Source organism: Cephus cinctus, unplaced genomic scaffold, assembly GCF_000341935.2.
Source record: "Cephus cinctus unplaced genomic scaffold, Ccin1 Ccin1_scaffold0005, whole genome shotgun sequence".
Classification (NCBI taxonomy): domain Eukaryota; kingdom Metazoa; phylum Arthropoda; class Insecta; order Hymenoptera; family Cephidae; genus Cephus; species Cephus cinctus.
Window position 1 is genome coordinate 3368 of NW_014332756.1, and position 22033 is coordinate 25400.

The window sequence follows — 22033 nt, forward strand, 5'->3', positions numbered from 1 at the left end:
GGACATGTGCCAGTAATTAGTCTAATTGATTCAGAGAATTAAGAAGTTTTAATTTGTCTTTGTTTGTTTAATTTAATTTGTTGTATCATCGCATTCCTAATGAAAAATGGCGGGGAAGCTTCGGGTGCGCTTGCGAAATCTCGAGATCTCCGTCACGGGATCATCTCCGAGAACAATAATTTTGTGAGAATCTGCAGTATCATTAAAGATGATATCATGCAGAAACTGGACCAGATTGGCCGGCGCGTTCGGAAGTTATGGCTATTTAAGTGTTTTCACTTCAAGGGGGTGTAACTCCCCCTAAAGTGATCCTACAGGGGTTCAATTGGGGTGTTTTTTTAATGCCGAAGGATGCTCTCTTTCTTGCCCTAATTAGAAATATAAATTTCCTTCCGGAACTACTAGATCTCGAATTTTTCAAAAAGTTCCAAAATGCACTTTTTCACTCCAACCCCTGCCATTCGGCCATTTTGTATCCGATCGGGATAAAACCTTTACCATTCGAACGGGAAGGAAATTTCCTAAAAAATATATCTTTGGTTTTTTTAAATCGGTCATAGTTTCGTAGAGATACACAAAAATTCAAGTGTTCCACTTCAATTGCGCGCTACTGTATGGCATGCTGGCGCACGTACACCACAAGGTGCGGTTCTATTTCTGTCTCTATTGCACATGATAATATTTTTTTTTGGAGATCGTCGTATAGTTGCCATCTTCCACTGATTCGCAGGCAATATGATACAACCTGGAGTATATGCGATAATTCCAACGAGCCTAGAAGCAATGCAGAACACATTAGGATACTTAATAAAATCAATAATACATACACATTATACACTATTTTCTAAGTCTCGTAAATAAAAATTATAATTGAAATGAAGAAGGTGTACAAATATTTCGTTATATGTTAATTCTGATAGTTTTGTATGAAATTAACGCACCTATACTCGTCATGACATTCGTTTACCGTTTGAAACTTTAGCGTTTTTGGAAGCTGTTGCAACTTACAATGCAACCCATGATTGAGGTTGACGTTGTTTCGCACATCTAATTCGATAAAAATATGAAAGCCGAGGTGATTATACTGTGTGTATTGTCCGATGCAGCGATTTTGGCAATTGATCTTGAAAATACAGGACCTGAATTCCAAGGCTTTTTCCAGAGAGCCATAATATTCTTTAGAAAGAGTCTTGTGATTTACGCGACACTGATATCTAAAAAAAACTATTGACTATCAAACGTTTTTAGAAGACTTTCAAACACTATCGAACGACTATCAAACGATTAGAATAAAAAAAAGTTTAAAAAATAAAAGTTGGACGGCCAACTTCACGCAGGTGGTGTTCACAATGGTTAAAGCCTGAATTTTGGTTTTAGTTTGCGGTTTTGGGTTTTTCATTCGATATTTTTTGTTTACGGTTTTCAGTTTTCGAATTTAATAGATTTCGGTTTCGGTCTTAAAGAGAGATAGTTTTTGGTAACGATTTTTTATTTTCTGTTTTTCCTTATTAATTTTCAGTTTCTTTTTTTCAGGTTGTTTCTACCTAAACATAGGAACACATGGAGTCACAAATATCATGCGTAATATATCTATATATACTCGACTAATCAAGAACGTGGGTAAAGTTCAACGGGCCTCCGCTCAGATGGCGCGTCGGCACTAAAATATATTGGTTTCAAGAAAATCGGCCCACTGGTAATCTCTCTACTCATCTCTGCTATTATTAATGAAATACGTTCCAGTTAACAGTTTCGGTTTCGGTTCTTTATTTTTCCGGTTATTATCAGTTATTCATTTTGGTTTCAATTACGGTTACGGTCCCTGATCGTAAACCTTAATCACCGCCTTAAATCCAACAGCAATATACCGACAGTGGATACCAACGACCATCAAATATTTGCCACGTTTAAATTCCCAATTATCATCAACATAAAACCCCACAAGGAGCTTCTGGCATTCACTGCGTCATCTACAAGGAAGGCGCATTTCATGTAGAAACTTGGCGTGGCGCAAAAGCCCTCACTGTATAAAAAAAAGAAAACTAGTACTACTATACCCGAGAAGATCAATCGTGCATCGTCAGTGCTTCGCGAGTGTCCGTGCGCGAATACAGGGATTATCGCTTGTTATTACAGTGGAAATCGTCTATGATAATAATTCAATTAGTACAAAGATTCTCGATACCTCATCATTAAGTTTCTGAGATTGACTGTTAAAGCCCTTGACCATGATCACCCAGTGCGTTTCCTCACTTAAGCTATCATCAAGTAACCGGCCCCAGGAATGTCGCAGTATCCCGCTGCAGTGTTCCGTCTCTGTGATAGGATAAATTATTGGAAATTCGAATACACCATTTGGATCCTTATACCTTCCTGATATCCTGGATCAAGGTACACTTGAAACTTCATGCAAAAAAAATCGTTAGAGAGTTTTGAGTCTTCGGTCCTCTAATGATTATCTTGTTTTCTCTTTTTCTTTTTCTCGTTTCTGGTCTACTATCTCTGTTCCATCGATGACGAGTATGTTTTATGTTAACATGCGTGACGTAAATGGATGGATGCGCAACGTTGCAGACTCTTCTCTTTTTTTATTTTAATTCTTTCAATTAATGCAACTTTTATTTCCACATTTTTTCTTATTGCTAGATTTATTCGCGCTTTTTCTTGTATTATTCTTTACTCGTGCTAATCAAACTGTGATTTTTGTAATCTTTGTTAGTACATATTTTTTGGAAATTAAGACTACTAATGGAATGATGCATTACATTTTCTTTTTAAAGGTTCGTAAGTCATTCCAAAAAGAAGTGCCATTTACTAATTGCCTCTCTCTCGAGAGTACCATAAGCGACACTGCTGCTGAACATACAGTGGAGTTTTATTTTCGGTATGGATGTTCGCCATGCTCATCTACCGTATCGATCCGTCTTAATTGATTGGTGAACGTCTATTGACACTGGGTGTGGATAGGATTTGTTGGAGGATCACGCAATTCTTTTTGGTGAGTTGATTTTTTTTAGGGTGTGTTTTTCGCTTTAGTTTCTCCTCTATATCATTTATTTCCTTTTATTTTCGGGGTGATCGGACTTATGCAAATTTTGACAGTGTGAACTTTTTCATAACGTGATTAATATTTGGTATCTTTATGGGTGTTATACTTTTTGTGTTTACTTAAAGTATTTTATTGCATGATTTGTTATATTCTTTTATTTTATTTGTTTTTTAACTCTGATTTGTTTTCTACGCTAATGCTCTTCTTGTTATATTTTACTTAGGCTTTTAGATGAAAAATGTATGTGCGATTTACTTTAGTTTGCTTTGTAACACCTACTTGTACAGTGTCGCAACAAAATTCTGGCTCCAGCAGTGGAATAGTACATGGAGATTTGTTGAGTTGTGCAAGTACATTAAGAAAGGAGCTGAGAAGAGAGATTGCGGTAGTAAAACTCTCTTAACTGTTTTTGAAAGCATAGAGCATATTCTACATAAAATAAGTCAGCATGCATCATTTGAAATTAATTGTATCACGAATCCTATTTACAAAATATAATTACAGGCACTTGGTAATAAATAAATATTTGGTAATACATAAGATTATATTTTACTGATTATAACAGTATAAGCTTGCATGAGTATATCAATTCACTCTGTTATTAAAAAAAAACTTTTTCTCAAACAAAACAATATTTTCAACATATATAATAACTATTATTATTTTTCAGGAACAAGTATGAGCTCTCAACCAATCATGGTTCCTGGTGGAGACCGTCGTTCTCAGTCAGAATCTCATTCGGTATCAGTTGGCAATGCAACAGAGTCATTTAAAACCATGACACCACCAAATGTCAGCAGGTCACTGAGTAGTCGTAAGTACTCAATAATATCTTTGTAAATCTCTCTATACCAGTATTTTAACATGAATCCAAATGTCACTTAGCTATGATAAAGACGTAAAATAGGAGATAACATTAAAGGAAATTAAGTAGCGTAATAAAATTTTGTCTCTTACAAAAGATTAGTCTTACCATACATGTAAAACCCATAACACCAAGAAGATATTGATAAACAGGGTCACAAACCTCATATGTTCTGGGTCTGACACAAACTATATGGCATTTTAAACCCTTCCAGAACTTATATGCTGATTCCATCATATCGCTAATGCTCACTGTGCTCAATAGCTGTCAAACACAAAGTCCCACAAAGCTTTGTGATCATTGTGACTTTTTGCTTTACTACTATCTCCTTGATGTGTAATATCATACATGTGTATATACTTAATCTGTTTATCACTATGATCTGTTTGTACGTGAACTATAATGCTAGATAGACTTAAAACTAATGTGTATAAAACGTTTTGTGTACGTATTCTGTATTTTTTTCATTCTTTTTTTTTTCTTACCTGTATTACACGAATGGCGCATCTAATGACATAAATACCTATTAACGAAAACATATATATTCTATAGCAAAAACAATGGTAGCAAGCTGTTATGACATTGCGAAACAGTTCTTTCCTAGCAATCCACGAGACAGTAATGAGATTGCGAGCACGAGGAAAAATGGGATAAAAACTGAACACGCGTATCCTGTAGATAATTTAACTATTTGACTGATACGTGCGCAATAGCACATCACAAGTGTGTTCTGGCCCATATTGTCAGCTCGGCTCTCTTGCGTCAAATCATTCCCTATTACGCATCAATCGCGCACCCGCTTGCCAATTTGGGCCAGGACACACTTGAACGTGCTATTGCACACGTGCCAGTTAAGTGGTTATTAATTATCCTCTACTTTGTATATCCTCATGGATGCTTTTTATCGTTCCTATTAATAGCTTCTGACATACTCTACACTTAAATGATAGTCCGACTTTTCTTACTGAATGAGTAAGCTAATTTTATTTTTTTTGTTAAATACGAATTCGTCTCTTCAAGGTTTTCATATATTTCCTTAACTCCGTAGGTCCCATAAACGATGCGACGTGGCTTTTATTGTTCTTAACGCCTTATGCCTAGACACTGATAACAACGTAAAGTCCAGTATAACATGTGCTAACTTATTAACAAACCTACCGATATATTTTTATGCTGAATAAAACTTTAAGATGGCAAAAACACAGCACGACGAAACGTCCATTACAAAATCAGTCTGGCCAGTTGTACTGCCAAGAATTTCATTTGTCTAACACCGCATACTAGTACGCAGAGTCATGCTGCATTAAGAATTGTGCCTCGAGGAGTATTCTAATACATAAACCCATATGCATATAATGCCTAGGCATTTATAGGAGTATCGGGACGTTAGTAGAAAGCTTCCAAAATAGTCTCAAACGAACAGCCGAGTAAGTGCGCAGTTTAATGTAAAAGTTACATCATCAGTCTTTGTATTATTTATAAAATTAGGTCGGGCTACATTTTTTGTTTCATTTTTTTCTATTTATACCGTATTTATTGAACCGCGTATATCATTTTACCGGCGTGAGAAAGCAAATAGAGAAAAAATATGTTGATATACCGCTCATCCATATTCTAATTTGCCAGTAACCCACTTGACGATTCCACGCTTTCCGGCATGATATTTGCACCTTGAGTCGTGTTCGTCTTCGACCTTACTGCTTTCCAATATTCGTTTGCGAATGTATACTTCGACCTGGTGTAAAGGTAAGGTCGCTATACTATAGAAGAGACGGATAAAGTAATTCACTTATTAATATAGATCAACCCAGGGTTTGCTCGGCGAGGCTTGGCTGTCAGTGGTAAAGATGGAAATCGATATGTGCTATCCTAGTTCGCCTACTACGCTAGTTCCTCGTGATAAGCCAACCCATTTGTACCTGCTGAAAGGAGGTTCTTTCCTTTTTTTTTTACTTTTATACATAAACAATCTTTTCTCCCTCGTCCAACGTCGTCGTGGACAAATAGAGCACCCGGGCTTCAATGAACACCGTGTACTTGAACATCTCTCGTATAAAATTCAAATTTTTATTAATTATCTTTCTCTCTCACTCAGTAAAAAAAAAAACTGAAATTATGCATATCCAAAAACTTTATGCTTCAGCTAGTCTAATTTACGTTAGCTATCTGTGAAATTTATTTTTACTTATTTGTTCTCCTATTATGCTTTCTTAGAACTATTATACATTAATCGTGCATGATCCACGGGCATCCTAATGCTGAAATAACCAACTTTGACTTAATCAGACATCAATGCCTAAAAATCTACGTAAAAGACATGACGACAAGTTAAAGATGGGCAAATGGATAAGATCCATAGCTGGTGTCAAACGAGGTAAGCAATACGTCGTCGTCGTCATCGTCGTCTAGCTAAATTTATTTTAATAACCTTTGTTTTGGCTGTACATTTTTTTTCTTCTAATATTTAATTAAGAATCGATACTCAAAATCGATCAACTAACCAGTTACCGTTGCAACACGCGGTGACACCGGAGAGTACAGTAATACACACAAAATTTGAAATTTCTCCTAATCCGGATATGTAACATCTTTTAATAAACGTGCAGCAGCAGCAGACGACCGACGACCTCGCCGTGGCAGTGTTCAGGTCCAAGCGGTGCCTTTGCCGAAGCTACCATCCTCTGAATCGCTCACGACGTGCACGAACGTCGTGAGCGGCACCGCCGCACCGCCGTCACCAGGTAAAATATTGTAAATGAATATTTGTATATTAAGGAAGGTCAATACTACTAATTACACAAAGCAGCTTTTAGGGAAGAAAAATTGTTTCTACCGAGCACCATTTTCTATTTTTTTTACTGCCTATGCCTGATATACTTTATAAGAATTAAGCATCGTACGAATGGCTTCTTAGGCACACGTGCGAATCTCCTTACTCATCGCATTCATTGATAATTCAAATGACGGTCGGTGGTACGAGCGTCGTTTATTAATAATAGTCTGAGTCAAAGACTGTGAATGGTGAAAAATTTATTAATTTTTTTCTTTTTTTTCTTTCTTTTACTAGATTCAATTCTATATGAAAATTACGAAAGGAGCACCAGTAGAATTCGTCAGGAAATACTCGTTGATTACTGGTGAATGTCAATTTGTGTCAATTACGTAAACTGTCATGATGTAGAATATCATTGTCCATTTACTGTATTATTGTTATTTGAGCAGTCCAATTGGAATATGATATTCATGCTAATACCTTAAATATGGAAAATAGTATTACATTTAATATATTACTGTAATGTCATATCATTGAATATGACGGAGAGTATATTATTTTATTGACACAGAACATACATGGACTACCATGACTTTTATTATTATCTGCGTTAATTATACGATTATGAAACATAAATGTAATGCTAATACGTACATGTTATGACATTAGTGACCCATGGCCTTCGGCATTGAGTCTACGATCAAGAATGGTTATTTATTTATCCGCACTACAGTCCTGATATTTGCATTGTCGGAAAACGATGTTGTCAGTCATTTAATGTTAAAAGCTTAATAATCATTTGCTCTACAGTGATGTGTTTTGAGAGAAAGTATAGAAAGATTGTATTGTTTTTAATTAATCAAGTCGATCTCACTGTACTTGTTTGAATCGTTAATAATAATGAACGCTTCGATCGAGTGTTACACGTGCTATGGGTGTTCAATTTCTGAGATGTTAAGAATTTGATCGAGAAGTTAAACGTGGACAATTATGATAAGGGCTAGCTTAGTGATTAGATAACATACTATCTATATCAATGTGTATAAAAATAAAGGCAGTCTCGTCATTGAATTGTATCGAATAATTGGAAATATTCTCCACGTTTCATTTTTATGCCGTTGAGAGTATCGATTACGTAGATCTTTCAAGTTGTCTTAACGTTTGTTTCTTTTTTTTGTATTATCTTTATTTAATACTATTGTTTTCTTCTATACTGTTACCAATAACATCCGTAGATCGACCGATTAATAATGAAGTTGCGCTCACGAGTCGGAAGAATATTTCACAGCGAGCCCAATTTGGCTCAGGGGCATAAGACACTGTGTAAGCTACGTCATAGAAAAAAATTTCTAATAGATTTATTTTCATTATTGATGTTTTTTTTCATTATTCGACTCAAGTCTAACCAGTGAAAGCGATTAGGAGTAAAGAGGGTATTCCTATTTTACCGGAAGTGTTTAAAGTACCATTTGTTGAAGAAATCTGGCGTAATTTAATTTCTTAATTAATGTACTATAGACGCGAAGCTATAGTATCCAGAAGATTTATAGGTTTCGTCACATGGTCATTCATCGATTAAATGACTTAGCCATTATAATTGTAGCATTAATAAAAGAGACAAAAAGCACAGAGAAAATAACGCGATTAACCCAATGTTATATTTGTGTGTGGTACTTTTATAATGTCTTCTTGTAACATTTGATGATGTTTTCTTTTAACTGTTTTAGGTTTGTCTACCATGGGTGAGAGTAGCCTCAAGGTACAAGACAATTCTTCGGACAAGGTAGGTAGTTATAACGTGACGGATGAAGGGAAAAAGAAAATATAATGATTGCTTATCAATAACATTTTTTTTAATGCATCTGACTTGCGTTACAGTCCGTGGACACTTACAAGCTCACACGCAAGGAATCCTACAAGGCTCAGAGAAAGAATTACCGCATGGAGAAAAAAAGAGTTGCCAATGAGCTATTGAGCTCGCTCAAAGATCCCACGGTGGTTGTGATGAGCGATTGGCTCAAAGTCCGTGGTACGCTCAAGAGCTGGACAAAACTGTGGTGCATACTGAAGCCTGGTTTACTATTGCTATACAAGAGTCCTAAGATCAAGGTACACAAGTAATAGATTGTCAGGTGCGTTTCCATTTCATGTATTTTTCTGATCGATTAATTATAGAGCAATCATTGGGTCGGTACAATACTGTTGAACACCTGCCAAGTGATTGAGCGACCAAGCAAGAAGGATGGTTTCTGCTTCAAGTTGTTTCATCCTCTGGAGCAATCGATATGGGCGCCTCGTGGACCGGAAAAGGAAGCTATCGGTAAGTCAATGTCGATGGAAAATAATGCAACGATTATTTAAATTGTTACGGCTATCAGTGACCCATTATTCAATTGTTTAATTAACATTCACTCGTCATACCATGCACTAATCAGTTAAAAAAGTACCTATGCTCCAGGAGCCGTTGTCCAGCCGCTGCCGACTTCTTATCTCATCTTCAGGGCGCCCTCTCAGGCTGCTGGCAAGTGCTGGTTAGACGCTCTTGAGTTGTCACTACGTTGCTCATCGCTCATTGTGCGATCGGCCAGTGCGATTCCGAGATCACCTCAACACGACGCTACTACGACACATGAGACACAGTGGAGCGAAGCGGATTATGAGAAGCATTTTGATGACCATGGTAAGTTTTGTAAAAATTAGGTTTATTTGAAATCAAGTACTTGTCTTTCAATATCGCAAAATAGAACGAATGGTACAGAAACATTTTACTGGACTATACTAATTTAGATTTGACAGCTGTCAAAGGCTCAATGATTTTGTAACATAAAAAAAAATGCTGGGAACGAACAAAATAATTGAATGAAAAGTACAATGACTAGGTTATCCCCGCACTTCACAGTGATGCCAACATTATTGGTTGAGTTAGCTGATTGACAAATGTCATGTAACTGAGTGTAGGGATACTCTGTTAAAGATTCAGTTGCAGGTTAACGTATTTTGTTCTTTTTGTATGTCAAATTTTTTGCGATACATACGTGTTCGCGCTTTGTACGAATTGTGTTGTTCGAACGGAAGGATGGTTGACACTCGTATTGTTTCATCATGACGGATGACATAACGAAAGTAAATAAATTAACGTGGCTGTATCTATTCGTTGCTGCTCGCCATTAAAATTGGCACCGGCTGTACCGGACACAACTAACAATTTAGAATCCTTGCAATCGTCTTCCGTATTCCTAAAGCGTTATGCACCGCGTTCACCGTCCACTCCGCAGCGTCGCTTGCTTTCCTGTCCCCAGCCTCTAGGTACCGGCGTCGTCGTCATCCGCGATCCTAAAAACCTCTGCCCGTCGCCGACGCCAATGTTCCAACAGCTTTATCACGCCGTCGCCTACTGGGAGAAACAACTTCTTAATGCCAGGTCACCGACACCCGTCACTGATCCTGAAACCGTCGTTTCAACGATCTCTGCCGAGTGCTCGGATACCGGAAATGACCTCCCAGAGTCTGTTGGCTCATCACTTACTTCCTCTTGTCGTTCTTCGGCAGCGCAAGCGTCGGCTGGTGCACTGCTTTCCTTATCCCCTGCTAGACGCATGACCGTTCCTTCTGTCCATGTCCTAGAGTACGAAACCCATCACATAGTAACGCTAGATCCTGTATACACCTCGAACACAGACCTGGACGACATCAGCCAGCCGGAGAACGGAGTCGTCGCTGATGCTGAGATCAGTGCGTCTGACAGCGAATCCGAAGTCTCCGCCAAGGAGGATGAACCTGAGCAAATCAATGAGACGCCTTACGTGGCCAATGAAAACGAAGTTCTTGGTTCGGTGGGTAGATGGAGTCTTAATTAGTTAACTCTCTTAATTGAAATATCATTTTGGTTTTATTCAATGATACTTTACTCATATAGGCAGGAGAGGTCGTGGCGGAACTTCAAGAGGAGCAAAAATCCCTGATCTGGTTTCTAGTGAAACAAGTGCGTCCTGGTATGGACCTTTCGAAGGTGGTTTTACCTACTTTTATATTGGAACCACGATCTTTCCTGGAGAAGCTTGCGGATTCGTATTATCATGCTGATCTACTGTCCCAGTACGTTTTCTCCGGTCGAACTATAAATATATATTATTTTGAGTTTTCGCTCTTTGGAGTTTCTCTAGTATATTTTCGAAACAGGGCTGTAATCGAGGACGATGCGTTTACTCGTATGAAGGGCGTCGTTAAGTGGTATCTTTCTGGTTTCTACAAAAAACCTCAGGGTCTGAAAAAACCTTACAATCCATTACTGGGTGAAACGTATCGCTGCTATTGGCAACATCCCAATGGATCACGCACATTTTACTTAGCCGAACAGGTGATTTAAATTCCAAATGTTTTTATCTCTTTAATGATTGAAAATTACTCCATTATGATTATGATAAAATGATTCGATAAGTCCCTTGTAACGATGTTCATGAACATTTTACAGTTGTCGCATCATCCACCAATTTCCGGATTTTATGTGACCAATCGACAAGATGGATTTACAATCAGTGCCACCATAATCGCCAAATCGAAATTCTATGGTAAGTTGTAAGCGTCAAAGAAGTATATCAACTGTACGTATAACTGTGTCATTATTTATATATAGGAAATTCAACTTCGGCGGTTCTTGATGGTGTAGCTGTTCTGACTATGCTTCCTAGAGGCGAGGACTATACAATGACTATACCATATGCTCATTGTAAAGGAATCCTCATGGGAACCCTCTCTATGGAATTAGGTGGCAAGATAAATATAACTTGTGAAAAAACCGGATATCAGACCGAGCTCGAATTCAAGCTGAAGGTATTCATAATATATGAATTCTCATGTGTCTTATAGATGATTGATAACACGTATTTATTATTGATTTCAGCCATTTTTAGGTGGTTCAGAACAGATGAATCAAGTAGTAGGCAGAATACGACTTGGAAAAGAGACATTAGCTACTATATCAGGCTATTGGGATGGTCAGATAATGATAACTGATAAGCGAACAGGGGTGGGTATTGATCAAGATAAATTAATAAGATACAATAATCTAGCGTGTCAGATTCATATAACACTTACAAATCCATGCAGCAAGAGAGTGTTTTCTTCAATCCAATACCTGAAGTGCGCAGAAAGCGGCTAAAGAAGTACACAGTACCTCTTGAACATCAAGGTGCATGGGAGAGTGAAAAGCTCTGGCACTCTGTGACTCTGGCTATAAACAATGACGATCAGATTGCTGCAACAGAGGCGAAAACGCAACTAGAGGAGGCACAACGGGATCGTGCCAAGGAACGTAAGAATTCTGGTCAAGAATGGATACCCAAGCACTTTATCCAGGTTGGTACCAGCTTTTGTATATCATTTTGGCCGTTGTTACAATCAATTACATTTCTTTTTTAATTACAGGATATCATCACCGGGAACTGGATGTACAAGCATGCTGATATAAGACCCTGGGATCCACGCAATGACGTTGTGCAGTACGAGCATGATTATGTGGTGCGCACCAAGACACGACATAAGACACCTATCATGAGAACAGGAAGTATCGTCTCAACGGAGCCGCAATCACAGGTACCGGAATTACGAAAAAAGATTCTCAAAAGGCATTGTTAGATAAAAATGACAAAGAAAGATAACCCACGTCCCTTAAGAATTCCTCGAGCACTGGAAGTTCTGTATTGGCTGTATTATACTCCTGTTATGATTTGCTTGAACCGATTGTAAATAATGTTTGCATTTTCCGCAATAAACGGCACAACCATTAAAAATATCTTCCGACTGCTTTACGGGGTTTAAATTATATAAATACTACTCGATGGAGCATTTTATAGTATCATTATTATCATTACATTTTTCTCTTAGTCTTATCCATATCTCATTAAAGTTGTTTTCAAGTATCAGGAAGCAACAAGAACGAGAAAATGTTGAAATCCTCGTAGAGAAGTACCCCTTATTTTCGCTAGCTTCTTCTATAAAAACGAAGTTTTTAATTTGATGATGACAATTAATGACTATAAAGATATGTTTCTTTCTAGCTGCCATTACTACAGGCTGAATCTCGCTCTTCTCTCTCGGTGCTGAAGTCCTCGAAAAGACAACTATCTAATACTTTACCATTAACGGAAACAGCCCATGACTCCGGAAGTTCCTCGGCGGAATTTCATTCAGATTCAAGTCAGTCCGTGGGCAAGCGAAGACGTTCGACTGCTCGGTAAGCTTTCATTTTATTTAATTAATATAGCAATCAAATTTAATACTTATTTATCAGTTAATCGATTCTAGGCTGCTGAATGTCGTAAAGGAGATGGAAGCTCACTTAGGGGAACACAATGAGAAGTTAACTCGAATTCAACGGTCCATCGAGCAGCTAGCATTGAGGCAACGTGGACAACGAGAACAGAATTACAACGTGGGTATGTCGAGGAACTTCATAGACACCATAGTCGTCATCCTGGTAGTCTTCGTCGTGCAATATATAATGAAATTTTGGAACGGTGTATCCTCAAATGGATCCAAAGCGACATGGTAAACATAATTCAAATGAATTCATCAATCTATTCAATGATATCACTCTACGTCTCTGCAGATCTTATCTGTTTCACTTTTTACTTTTATCGACAGATGAGTATCGTCTGTCATTTGATATCTACCGCCACTGGAACAAGCACCCACCAGATGCTGCCAGTATTTCCATTCCGGCATTGAATGAATTTGTCCTAGAGGATGGTGACGTTGTTTTGAAATCCTACGTGAAGACTTGTTAAGCTCGGATGAACGGGTAAAATAAGAAAATGAAAAGAAAGAAAGGGACGCGCGTGGCAATGTGAAGATGAAGGATGTTTTTAAAAGTGGAGAAGAGAAAATTGTATAATTGCTGAAAGCGGTGTAGAAATGAGGAGATAATCTGTTATAGTTTTTAGTACACGAAATTCAGATGGAATGTGCATCAAATCGTATTTCCGTACGTTATTACGTAGCGTAATACTTACCTATCCGTAGGCTAGCAAGTTTATCTGCACTGGTACAGCTTGAACATTTTTAATATACATAATATTGTACATATGTAAGACGAGATCCTATTTTGGAATCTCGCAACGAAAATACGAATTAGCAGTGCGATAAGTTTTCCTATTTTTCTTCTCTTGTTTGTACCATTTGTCTCCTCCTTTTTTCCGTGGCTGCTAGTATTACTGATCATCATACCTAAGGAATAGATTAGTGAAATATTGCTGATACAATAGATACACGTATCAAGATTAATTTTGTTCAATGAATTTTTGAGGGGAAAGATGAGGTAAAATCTGTCGACTGTACGAACTACAGTTTTGTTTTTCTTTGTGTAAAGGGGTTGTGACTAGTTATGGCATTTAATATTTAAATCAAATTATACCATAGAATATCAGAGAAAATTTCAGTCGTTATGAGAGACAGTTACTATATGAAAAATTATGGAATTTGCCTGTCGGGCGTGGCTGTAGAATTTATTAATGTCCATCGAGGAAACTGCATCACAGGAACGAAATCGTCTCTGTTCCATTAAGAATCTGCTGATTGATTCATCTTTCACGTAGTGTTGTTCGTACACTTAATTAACAGTTTTTACCGGAAATAATTTCTGGAGACGCGTATGTGTAATCATTTGAGTGCCAGTGAAGAAGTCGGTAACAGCGAGCTATACGCGTGTGATATAACCGAGCCTTAAGATACATAGAGAGAGAATGCGAAAAAGAGAGATTGAGATAGAGAATATTTAATAGTAATAATATCAATAACGTTACTATGAAATTCCTTTATTTCTATTCCTTTGGCGCTAGTAATGTTAAAATGAAACATCAAAAAAAAAGAAAATGTTGCCTTGTATCTTGCAATTTTTCAATCTTGTGTCATTGCTCCTTTTCTCTTTTCGCCTTGTACATTTTTGTACTATTTGTAAACCCATTCCACTCGAAAAACTCAGCAGTCGTCAAACATTCCAAAAGCTTTTGGAGACTATTTATTGTTCAGATTGTATTTGGTGCAAACCTTTATTGTGATAATGATGCAAATCGCAAGGTGAAGTATGTAATACAATTTGCATGCAGTATGTATGAACTTAAAATATATTATGTACAACAATGATAAAGACAAATGAACAATACTTAAACCACAAATTATTGTGAATTCGCTAAAATCCTTGTAAAATCGGTATAACGTTGTATAACATGTATAATGTACGAAAGTCGTACGCGTTCTCCTTTTTAGCATCTTCGTGAGCATCTCAGTTGTTGTTGTTTCTGCCTTCGCATTTTATGTAAACCATACCATATTTCTATCGTATAATAATAAAAAAAGGAAAAATATTTTTTGTTTCTCTTCTGTGCTATGATTTTGTACTATTCCATTTTTACTTTTCTCCAAATCTTTTGTATTGCGTTCTTTTCTTGAATCTTTTGTATTTATATTTTTTATTATTGTTAGTACTTATTTTTGTACAGTCCATTCTACTTGTTTCATTGGGAACACTTTATCCTGTTATCAAAGGATCACAACAAACAGTTTTCACAGTCTATTGTATTAACTGGATACAGATGTTTTACAAATTTCTTTATTGCTTTGTCATTAAATATTCAACCCACAATAATGTTGATTTGATTGATCGACTATGAGACATTGGTTGTTCATGCTGTCAACTTATTTATCGCAAATTCATTGATCGACATTGTGTATAATTCATATTCTATAAACTGACAGAATAAATGTTAATTAGATAAATGAAGTACTTGAAACAATTCGTAGGCAATAGAGATATAGTCAAATGTTCAAATATTAAAAAAAGAATACAAACTTGTTCGCTACATAACAGTATAAAATTGATTAAAAGCTACTGTAAATAATATTAAGTTAACGGAAAGGGAAAAGAAATATTTTCAGCCGAGTTATGACGTCAGTCTTTGAATACTCTCTTATTATTATTAATATTGTTACCTTATACAAGGGATATTCTACATTTTTATTTATCTTCAGCTGTTTACGCTGCATCATTTGTACAACTTCAAAAATTAAAGAGTAATAAGAAATATAGAGAGTAAACTCATTTGCGTTCAGAAGAGCTACCGTTAACGCAATAATGTAAAAACTAAAGTGTAGCTTTACTTATCTACGATTTCCGAACTCTTTGTTATTAATAAAAATTATTATTATGCAGTGTGATAAATTCTCCAATAGTGGACGAGAAATATATACAAGTTAGTGTCTATGCCGTTCTTGGACTCTGCTATGTACACATTAAGGAAAACTATTATTGCTATTGCACATAGTTACAGCAAGTCGTCATAAAATAAGAACAAACATTTTATGATGATTTGTGTACCACTGACATTTTAAATATAAATATCAGGCTTAGCCTTTATGCTCTTCTTGTTCCTGAAGTAGTCCTGCACGTGCTTACTAACATCGTTCTCCTCTGAAATATAAAAACAAAATGCGCAGCGAAGTTTTAGAACAAATTGAAGAATGATAGTGTTGTTAAGTGATAAAGAACAACAAGGCACAGTAGTTCTACCATGCTATGAGAAGAAATAAAAATTAACTAGAACAGAAACAACGTGCTGCTTGTCATACAACTGAAGAATTCTATTGTACGTTTTGCTGAGCTATAGAAAGTGGTGTATATAAGAGTAATTCTAATTGTGTACAATAGCAATAGCATGCTGCCAGATGTCACGTTAGGATTGAATAACAAGGCACAACAACAGATGATTTGGTGAAAGGGCTGACCGGGAAAAGTGTTCTCGATGATGAGCATATCAGCAATGAATTTGGCCACTTCTTTAAAGAGTGTCCGGTCGCTGATTCTCTTTTTCTTGTAAAACGGCATGAGATGCTTAACTACCCAGGGTGCGATTCTCTCCTTGCAGGCAGTCAAATGTTCCTCAATGCAGATAGGCGAGTCTGGCATCATATCCTCGTCATCGGATTCCCCAAAGAGCTCCAGAAACTTAGCCTTTATTCTACCGTGCTTACGGTAATTTGTTATAGAGATCTCTGTCATCCTTGTTTTTAATTTTGAAACCTGGTGGACCCTTTCCACGAACCATATTTTACTGATCTTACGCCTTTTCCTATCCTCAAGGGTCTCTTCTTGCGACAGCGGCGTCCCCTCTGTCGCTTGCTTTTTCATTCTTTTGTAATTGTTGAAGCTGAGCTTACGCTTGTTTGCATGCAATTCGGATGGTGCTCCGGTATTGTCCTTGTACGAATTTTTGGCGTTTGGTTTAGATTCTTTTGTTGATTCTGGACACATTTTACCTATCTCTAGGTCTATATTTGCTTTTGTGACTCCAGAATGTTTTTCAATAAGGGTCATCAAGTCACTGCTATCATCACTCTCACAGAACATGTCTTCCATGTGTTGGAGTAAAGAATCCTGGGAATCGTCATTTTCTTGCAATACTGTTTTAGTCGTGTTACCAATGCCAAAGATTTCATGAATATCGTTCTTTGTTTGAGAAGTCCCGGCTTCATCATCTAGGTTATCCATTTCGGACTTGACGGTCGCCAACTTTTGATCTTTCTCAAGCTCATTTGAACAGTCCTCAGACTTTAAATAGGCATTCAATGAAGGCTTTTTCATAGGACTTCTTCCTCCAGGATGCTCTTTTTCATTTAGGAGATCTGATACCCTCTGGTCTAGACTATCCTGCTCCAGATTGGCTTGTAATATTTTTGCAAGAGTATAATCATCAGAGTTTAAAAGCTCTGAACAATCCTGAAGATGTTTATTCTCTATTGTATCTGGAGTTTGAAATCTTTCCAATGTAAGCTCCTCTGTTTGTACTGCTATGCTGACCTTACTTGGAGGTGTACTTAGAAACGCTTCCAGCTTCTTGTGCACTTTCTTTCTGGAGGTATGCGCCTTTATATCTGAAATCTACACTAACAACCTATATGGTTATTGCTAAAACATAGCACCAGAGCATCTCTGATAATCAGCTCACCATTTTAAGCATTGCTTGCCTATATAAGGAAGCCTCCAAGGATGCACGTACTGCATTTAGTTCCATCTGTCCAGCACATGTTTTCAAATCGATCTGAGTGACATCCTTCTTATTGGGAGTACAGCAGACAACATAATTACTCAATAGAGACTTCTGCAGATAAGAGAAGTAAACACCACGCACCTATTGATTATATAACAATTAGCCACCAAATAATTGTGCCTATAAGCTATCAAGTGTCTACCAGATTAAAATTTAACAGTGAAGTAAAAAACGTGCCATGGTAGTAAGACGTAGGAACTCATCGTTGGGATCATCAGCCGCAATTAAATTCCTATCAGGAATTGCTGGCAATGGCATGGTAGAGACACTGCTAATATCGTCGTCGTCATCCTCGAGACTATTATCATTACATTCCTGTTTTAATACTAATGATAATGACATATCTATTGGTCTGGTAGTGGTCATAGTATCATTTGAAAGAAATACTTGACATTTGATGACAGATATTCTCATATAAAAAACTGTCAACCATGAACTGAATCAAAAAATGATTTACATTCTCGATTCAAGTGTATCACTCACGAAGCAGTCACGAATAATATCATAAAGTGTTTTATTCAATGCATTCAAACAATGTAATAAATCACTACAGCCGGTGATGGGTTATGTTATGTTATTATTTCTGGACAAGCAAACAAACAACAATGTGGATCTATCCACTATTATGAACTACGCGCTGACAACTTTCACACGTTTCATTCGCTCGCGAAAAGATGGCACCATGAGTCTTTTCCTAAAATTAAACTACTTATATTTATTTAAAATATAACAAGATTCTGAATTAATATTTCAATTTACAATAATGTTTTGCCCATATTTATATAATTGTTCTGTTTAGCACTACATCTCGCTACAAATTACTTATAAAAATACCGATTTATATCGAATTGAAAAGACGTCTTTATCTCTCGTAGCGCCTAGTAGGAAACGAAGCAAAGACGCCTATGCAACCATTGGCAAAGATTAGTCGAACCGGAAGGATCGCCATGCCGTGTTGGCCCAATCTGACAAAATTGGCACATCTTTTTCTACAATAATATCTAAATAGTTGATAATACATTGTGGTTTGTTAGATTGTGTACTAGTACGGTAATACAAATCCGCGAAGATGGTCTTGGCGGACTTAGGACGTAAAATTACGTCCGCTTTACGTTCTCTCAGCAATGCAACTGTCATCAATGAAGAGGTGAAAGTTTTGCTCACTTTGATGTAAACAGATGGCATAATTTATTATTGAATCATTAGTGCAAGCTCATTATGATTTAGATTTTCGATAAACACGATGGCACACGACTGTTATTTGTTCCTGTATAACATATCGTTAGATTTGTTAATACATGGAATTGTCGACATATTTTCTCTAGGTTCTAACCTTCGTTTCTTGCTCTAAAGGCCTTGAGACATTTTCTGTTTTTTAGTTAGTTAACTTTTACAGACATGATATTATTTAGAGACTCATAGTAAACCTTCCGCTTTTTCTATATGTTATATTTCAGTTCATATATCATTATTCTGTTTGCTTAATTTCATCATTATTATAGAATACTGATTGTACTGTTTCTCTCATAGGTGTTGAATTCTATGCTGAAAGAAATATGTGCGGCGTTACTTGAAGCTGATGTTAATATTAGATTAGTCAAAAAATTACGTGAAAATGTACGTACAGTCATTGATTTTGATGATATGGCTGGAGGCCTTAATAAAAGGCGAATGATACAGAGTGCAGTTTTTAAGGAACTTGTCAAAGTAAGTTATTTGTATGGAAACTACAATGGACTTTAATCAGACACAGCTATAATTCAACGAATAACGTTTTAATGAATAACGCCTTTGCAGTTGGTGGATCCTGGAGTAAAAGCTTACCAGCCGGTTAAAGGTAGACCAAACATAATTATGTTTGTAGGTCTACAAGGATCTGGTAAAACAACGACCTGTACTAAATTGGCATATCACTATCTCAAGAAAAATTGGAAATCATGCTTAGTTTGTGCTGATACTTTCCGTGCTGGTGCTTATGATCAAATTAAACAAAATGCCACTAAAGCTAGGATACCATTTTACGGAAGGTAATTTTTATATCTTTCATTAACTATATGTGGTAGAATCTAGATTAGTTATTGTCATTTTTATATTGAATCCATTAATTATTTTTCAGTTATACAGAAGTTGATCCTGTAGTAATAGCCCAGGAAGGTGTAGAAATGTTTAAAAAGGAGGGATATGAAATTATCATTGTGGATACTAGTGGGAGGCATAAACAAGAAGAGTCATTGTTCGAGGAGATGTTGCAAGTATCTAATGCTGTGGTAAGTATACTTACGGACAATAATTTTTCACCATAAAAGTTAAGTGTATGTTTCGTTAACAGTAGAATTTTTATCTGTGTCACATAAAAGGTGTTTTAATCTATTTGCAGCAACCAGACAATATAATCTTCGTAATGGATGCAACGATAGGTCAAGCCTGTGAAGCTCAAGCAAAAGCTTTCAAAGAACGTGTTAATGTCGGATCCGTTATAATAACGAAGTTGGACGGGCATGCTAAGGGTGGTGGAGCACTTTCTGCGTAAGCAATTAACAATCAAATATTCGTCATTTTACCATCACGAAAGTTTAATTTCGTTATATTAAAATAGCGTGGCAGCAACACAGAGTCCTGTGATTTTCGTGGGTACTGGAGAACATATAGATGACCTGGAACCGTTCAAGACAAAGCCGTTTATCAGTAAATTACTGGGAATGGGAGACATCGAAGGTCTTATCGATAAGGTCAATGAACTCAATTTAGATGACAACGAAGAATTACTTGAAAAAATTAAACATGGACAGTTCACTTTACGCGACATGTATGAACAATTTCAAAACATAATGAAAATGGGACCATTCTCACAGATTATGGTAAGTGTACTAATTAGATAAAAATTCTATTTACTTTCAAACACTGCAGGTATCAATACGTATTATCGCATCCATTTGATTACAGGGTATGATTCCTGGATTTAGTCAGGATTTTATGTCAAAAGGTACCGAACAAGAATCAATGGCCAGACTGAAGAAACTTATGACCATGATGGATAGTATGAACGACGGAGGTACATTATACCTAAAACAATTTATGAACAAAATTAATTCCGAAACTATTTTAACACTTCATTAATTTGTTCCCAGAGTTGGACAACCGAGATGGCGCTAAACTATTCAGTAAGCAACCCGGAAGAATCGTAAGGGTAGCTCGTGGCTCTGGAGTCACCGAGAAAGAAGTAAAAGACCTGATAGCTCAGTACACGAAATTTGCAGCTGTTGTAAAGAAAATGGGTGGCATCAAAGGATTATTCAGAGGTGGGGATTTGACAAAAAATGTTAACCCAACGCAAATGGCAAAACTAAACCAGCAGATGGCCAAGATGATGGATCCGCGTGTATTACATCAAATGGGTTAGTCTTATAATTCCCTTTGCATTATTTTCTCAATTTTTGTCTGTTCATTACAACCTTCTTTCATTTTCATCCAGGAGGCATGTCCGGCCTTCAAAATATGATGAAGCAGTTACAGCAGGGTGCTGCTGGTGGATTGGGTAACCTTATGGGTGGTTTTGGAGGCAAATCCTGAGACGAGGGTCCCGGCAGCGCAACCACTGCCGACAATCAAACTCATGCCCTACAAACTAGAAGACAACGTCGAAACTAAGTTATTGAGACTCCGTTAAATCGAATCGCTGCAAATTGTGGCGCCGCCAGTGTCATCTTACATTTTTTTAAACAAAGAAACGCGGGTCCACGTTATGTCCCTTCTCCTATATCCTGGTTTCTTTGTTTTGTTTCTCTCTACTGTACTACCGTTATTTTTTCATGCCATTCTACTATACAATTTCATAACAATTCGGTGTTCATTGATACATACACACACACACGCGCCCTTCTTTATATATATATATATATATAAAGAGGAACGGCCAAGTCACACGTAGGTAATGTTATAATTTCATTTATTATTCGCTGTATGCATAAAAGGTTTTTATTGTTAGAGAAAATAGCCTGTACGGTGCACGACTCGTGAAATTTTATCCGGGAATTTGGGACATTTCGATTTTTTCAATATCGTACGGCATCTCATGGTTTCGGGATACTAGAAAGTATTCGTAAGAAATCTCGATGTTTTTGTTGCCAGTTCATAGAAAGGAAGGAATTTGTCATTGTACTCGCTTGGAATGTCACTTCCAGTATGCGAGACGAAGAATCCTTTTTTTTTTTAAATCGAGTTCATAGCGATCCATTAGATGGGGGGGG

General features: G+C 36.8%; 3 protein-coding genes across 16 annotated transcripts; 2 read left to right on the top strand and 1 right to left on the bottom strand.

Annotated features, from left to right (window-relative positions):
• Nucleotides 1-1679: 1679 nt before the first annotated feature.
• LOC107266132 (oxysterol-binding protein-related protein 8) lies at nt 1680-15047 on the top strand. Of its 13 annotated transcripts, none has more exons than XM_025083046.1 (20): nt 1680-1696; nt 2781-2998; nt 3273-3434; nt 3720-3863; nt 6521-6655; nt 8415-8470; nt 8566-8796; nt 8863-9007; nt 9146-9367; nt 10312-10520; nt 10604-10782; nt 10867-11044; nt 11159-11255; nt 11321-11517; nt 11588-11713; nt 11794-12042; nt 12112-12279; nt 12744-12919; nt 12991-13233; nt 13330-15047. In XM_025083046.1, coding segments are annotated over exons 3-20 (2910 nt in total). In that variant the 5' UTR covers nt 1680-1696; nt 2781-2998; nt 3273-3280; the 3' UTR covers nt 13331-15047. The 13 variants fall into 13 exon arrangements, with proteins under 13 accessions (XP_024938814.1, XP_015592409.1, XP_024938731.1 ...); XM_015736923.2 differs by lacking the exon at nt 3273-3434 and adding an exon at nt 6129-6288 and having other exon boundaries at nt 1681-1696; XM_025082963.1 differs by lacking the exon at nt 1680-1696 and adding an exon at nt 1703-2391.
• Nucleotides 15048-15278: 231 nt separating this feature from the next.
• LOC107266563 lies at nt 15279-18408 on the bottom strand. 2 transcript variants are annotated; one of them, XM_015737298.2, is made up of 4 exons: nt 17964-18408; nt 17685-17867; nt 16465-17617; nt 15279-16150 (listed from the first exon to the last, which is right to left on the bottom strand). In XM_015737298.2, exons 1-4 carry the CDS (start codon nt 18198-18200, stop codon nt 16068-16070), a joined length of 1656 nt encoding a protein of 551 aa, XP_015592784.1. In that variant the 5' UTR covers nt 18201-18408; the 3' UTR covers nt 15279-16067. The 2 variants fall into 2 exon arrangements, with proteins under 2 accessions (XP_015592784.1, XP_015592698.1); XM_015737212.2 differs by having other exon boundaries at nt 15279-17617.
• A 447-nt stretch (nt 18409-18855) lies between these two features.
• LOC107266773 (signal recognition particle 54 kDa protein) lies at nt 18856-21560 on the top strand. The gene is made up of 9 exons (XM_015737649.1): nt 18856-18933; nt 19317-19493; nt 19584-19813; nt 19903-20053; nt 20164-20312; nt 20383-20644; nt 20730-20838; nt 20915-21181; nt 21259-21560. Exons 1-9 carry the CDS (start codon nt 18856-18858, stop codon nt 21354-21356), a joined length of 1521 nt encoding a protein of 506 aa, XP_015593135.1. The 3' UTR covers nt 21357-21560.
• Nucleotides 21561-22033: the final 473 nt, after the last annotated feature.

Coding starts and splice junctions, on each gene's coding strand:
- LOC107266563 (XM_015737212.2), bottom strand. CDS start 18,200: ATGAGAATATCTGTCATCAAATGTCAAGTATTTCTTTCAAATGATACT. Junction 17,868..17,963: donor TCCTACGTCTTACTACCATG/GCACGTTTTTTA, acceptor TATAATCAATAG/GTGCGTGGTGTTTACTTCTC. Junction 17,618..17,684: donor GGCAAGCAATGCTTAAAATG/GTGAGCTGATTA, acceptor TTGTTAGTGTAG/ATTTCAGATATAAAGGCGCA.
- LOC107266773 (XM_015737649.1), top strand. CDS start 18,856: ATGGTCTTGGCGGACTTAGGACGTAAAATTACGTCCGCTTTACGTTCT. Junction 19,814..19,902: donor AGGATACCATTTTACGGAAG/GTAATTTTTATA, acceptor ATTATTTTTCAG/TTATACAGAAGTTGATCCTG. Junction 20,054..20,163: donor TGCAAGTATCTAATGCTGTG/GTAAGTATACTT, acceptor ATCTATTTGCAG/CAACCAGACAATATAATCTT.
- LOC107266132 (XM_025083046.1), top strand. CDS start 3,281: ATGAAAAATGTATGTGCGATTTACTTTAGTTTGCTTTGTAACACCTAC. Junction 6,656..8,414: donor CGCCGCACCGCCGTCACCAG/GTAAAATATTGT, acceptor TAACTGTTTTAG/GTTTGTCTACCATGGGTGAG. Junction 11,518..11,587: donor AGCTCGAATTCAAGCTGAAG/GTATTCATAATA, acceptor TATTGATTTCAG/CCATTTTTAGGTGGTTCAGA.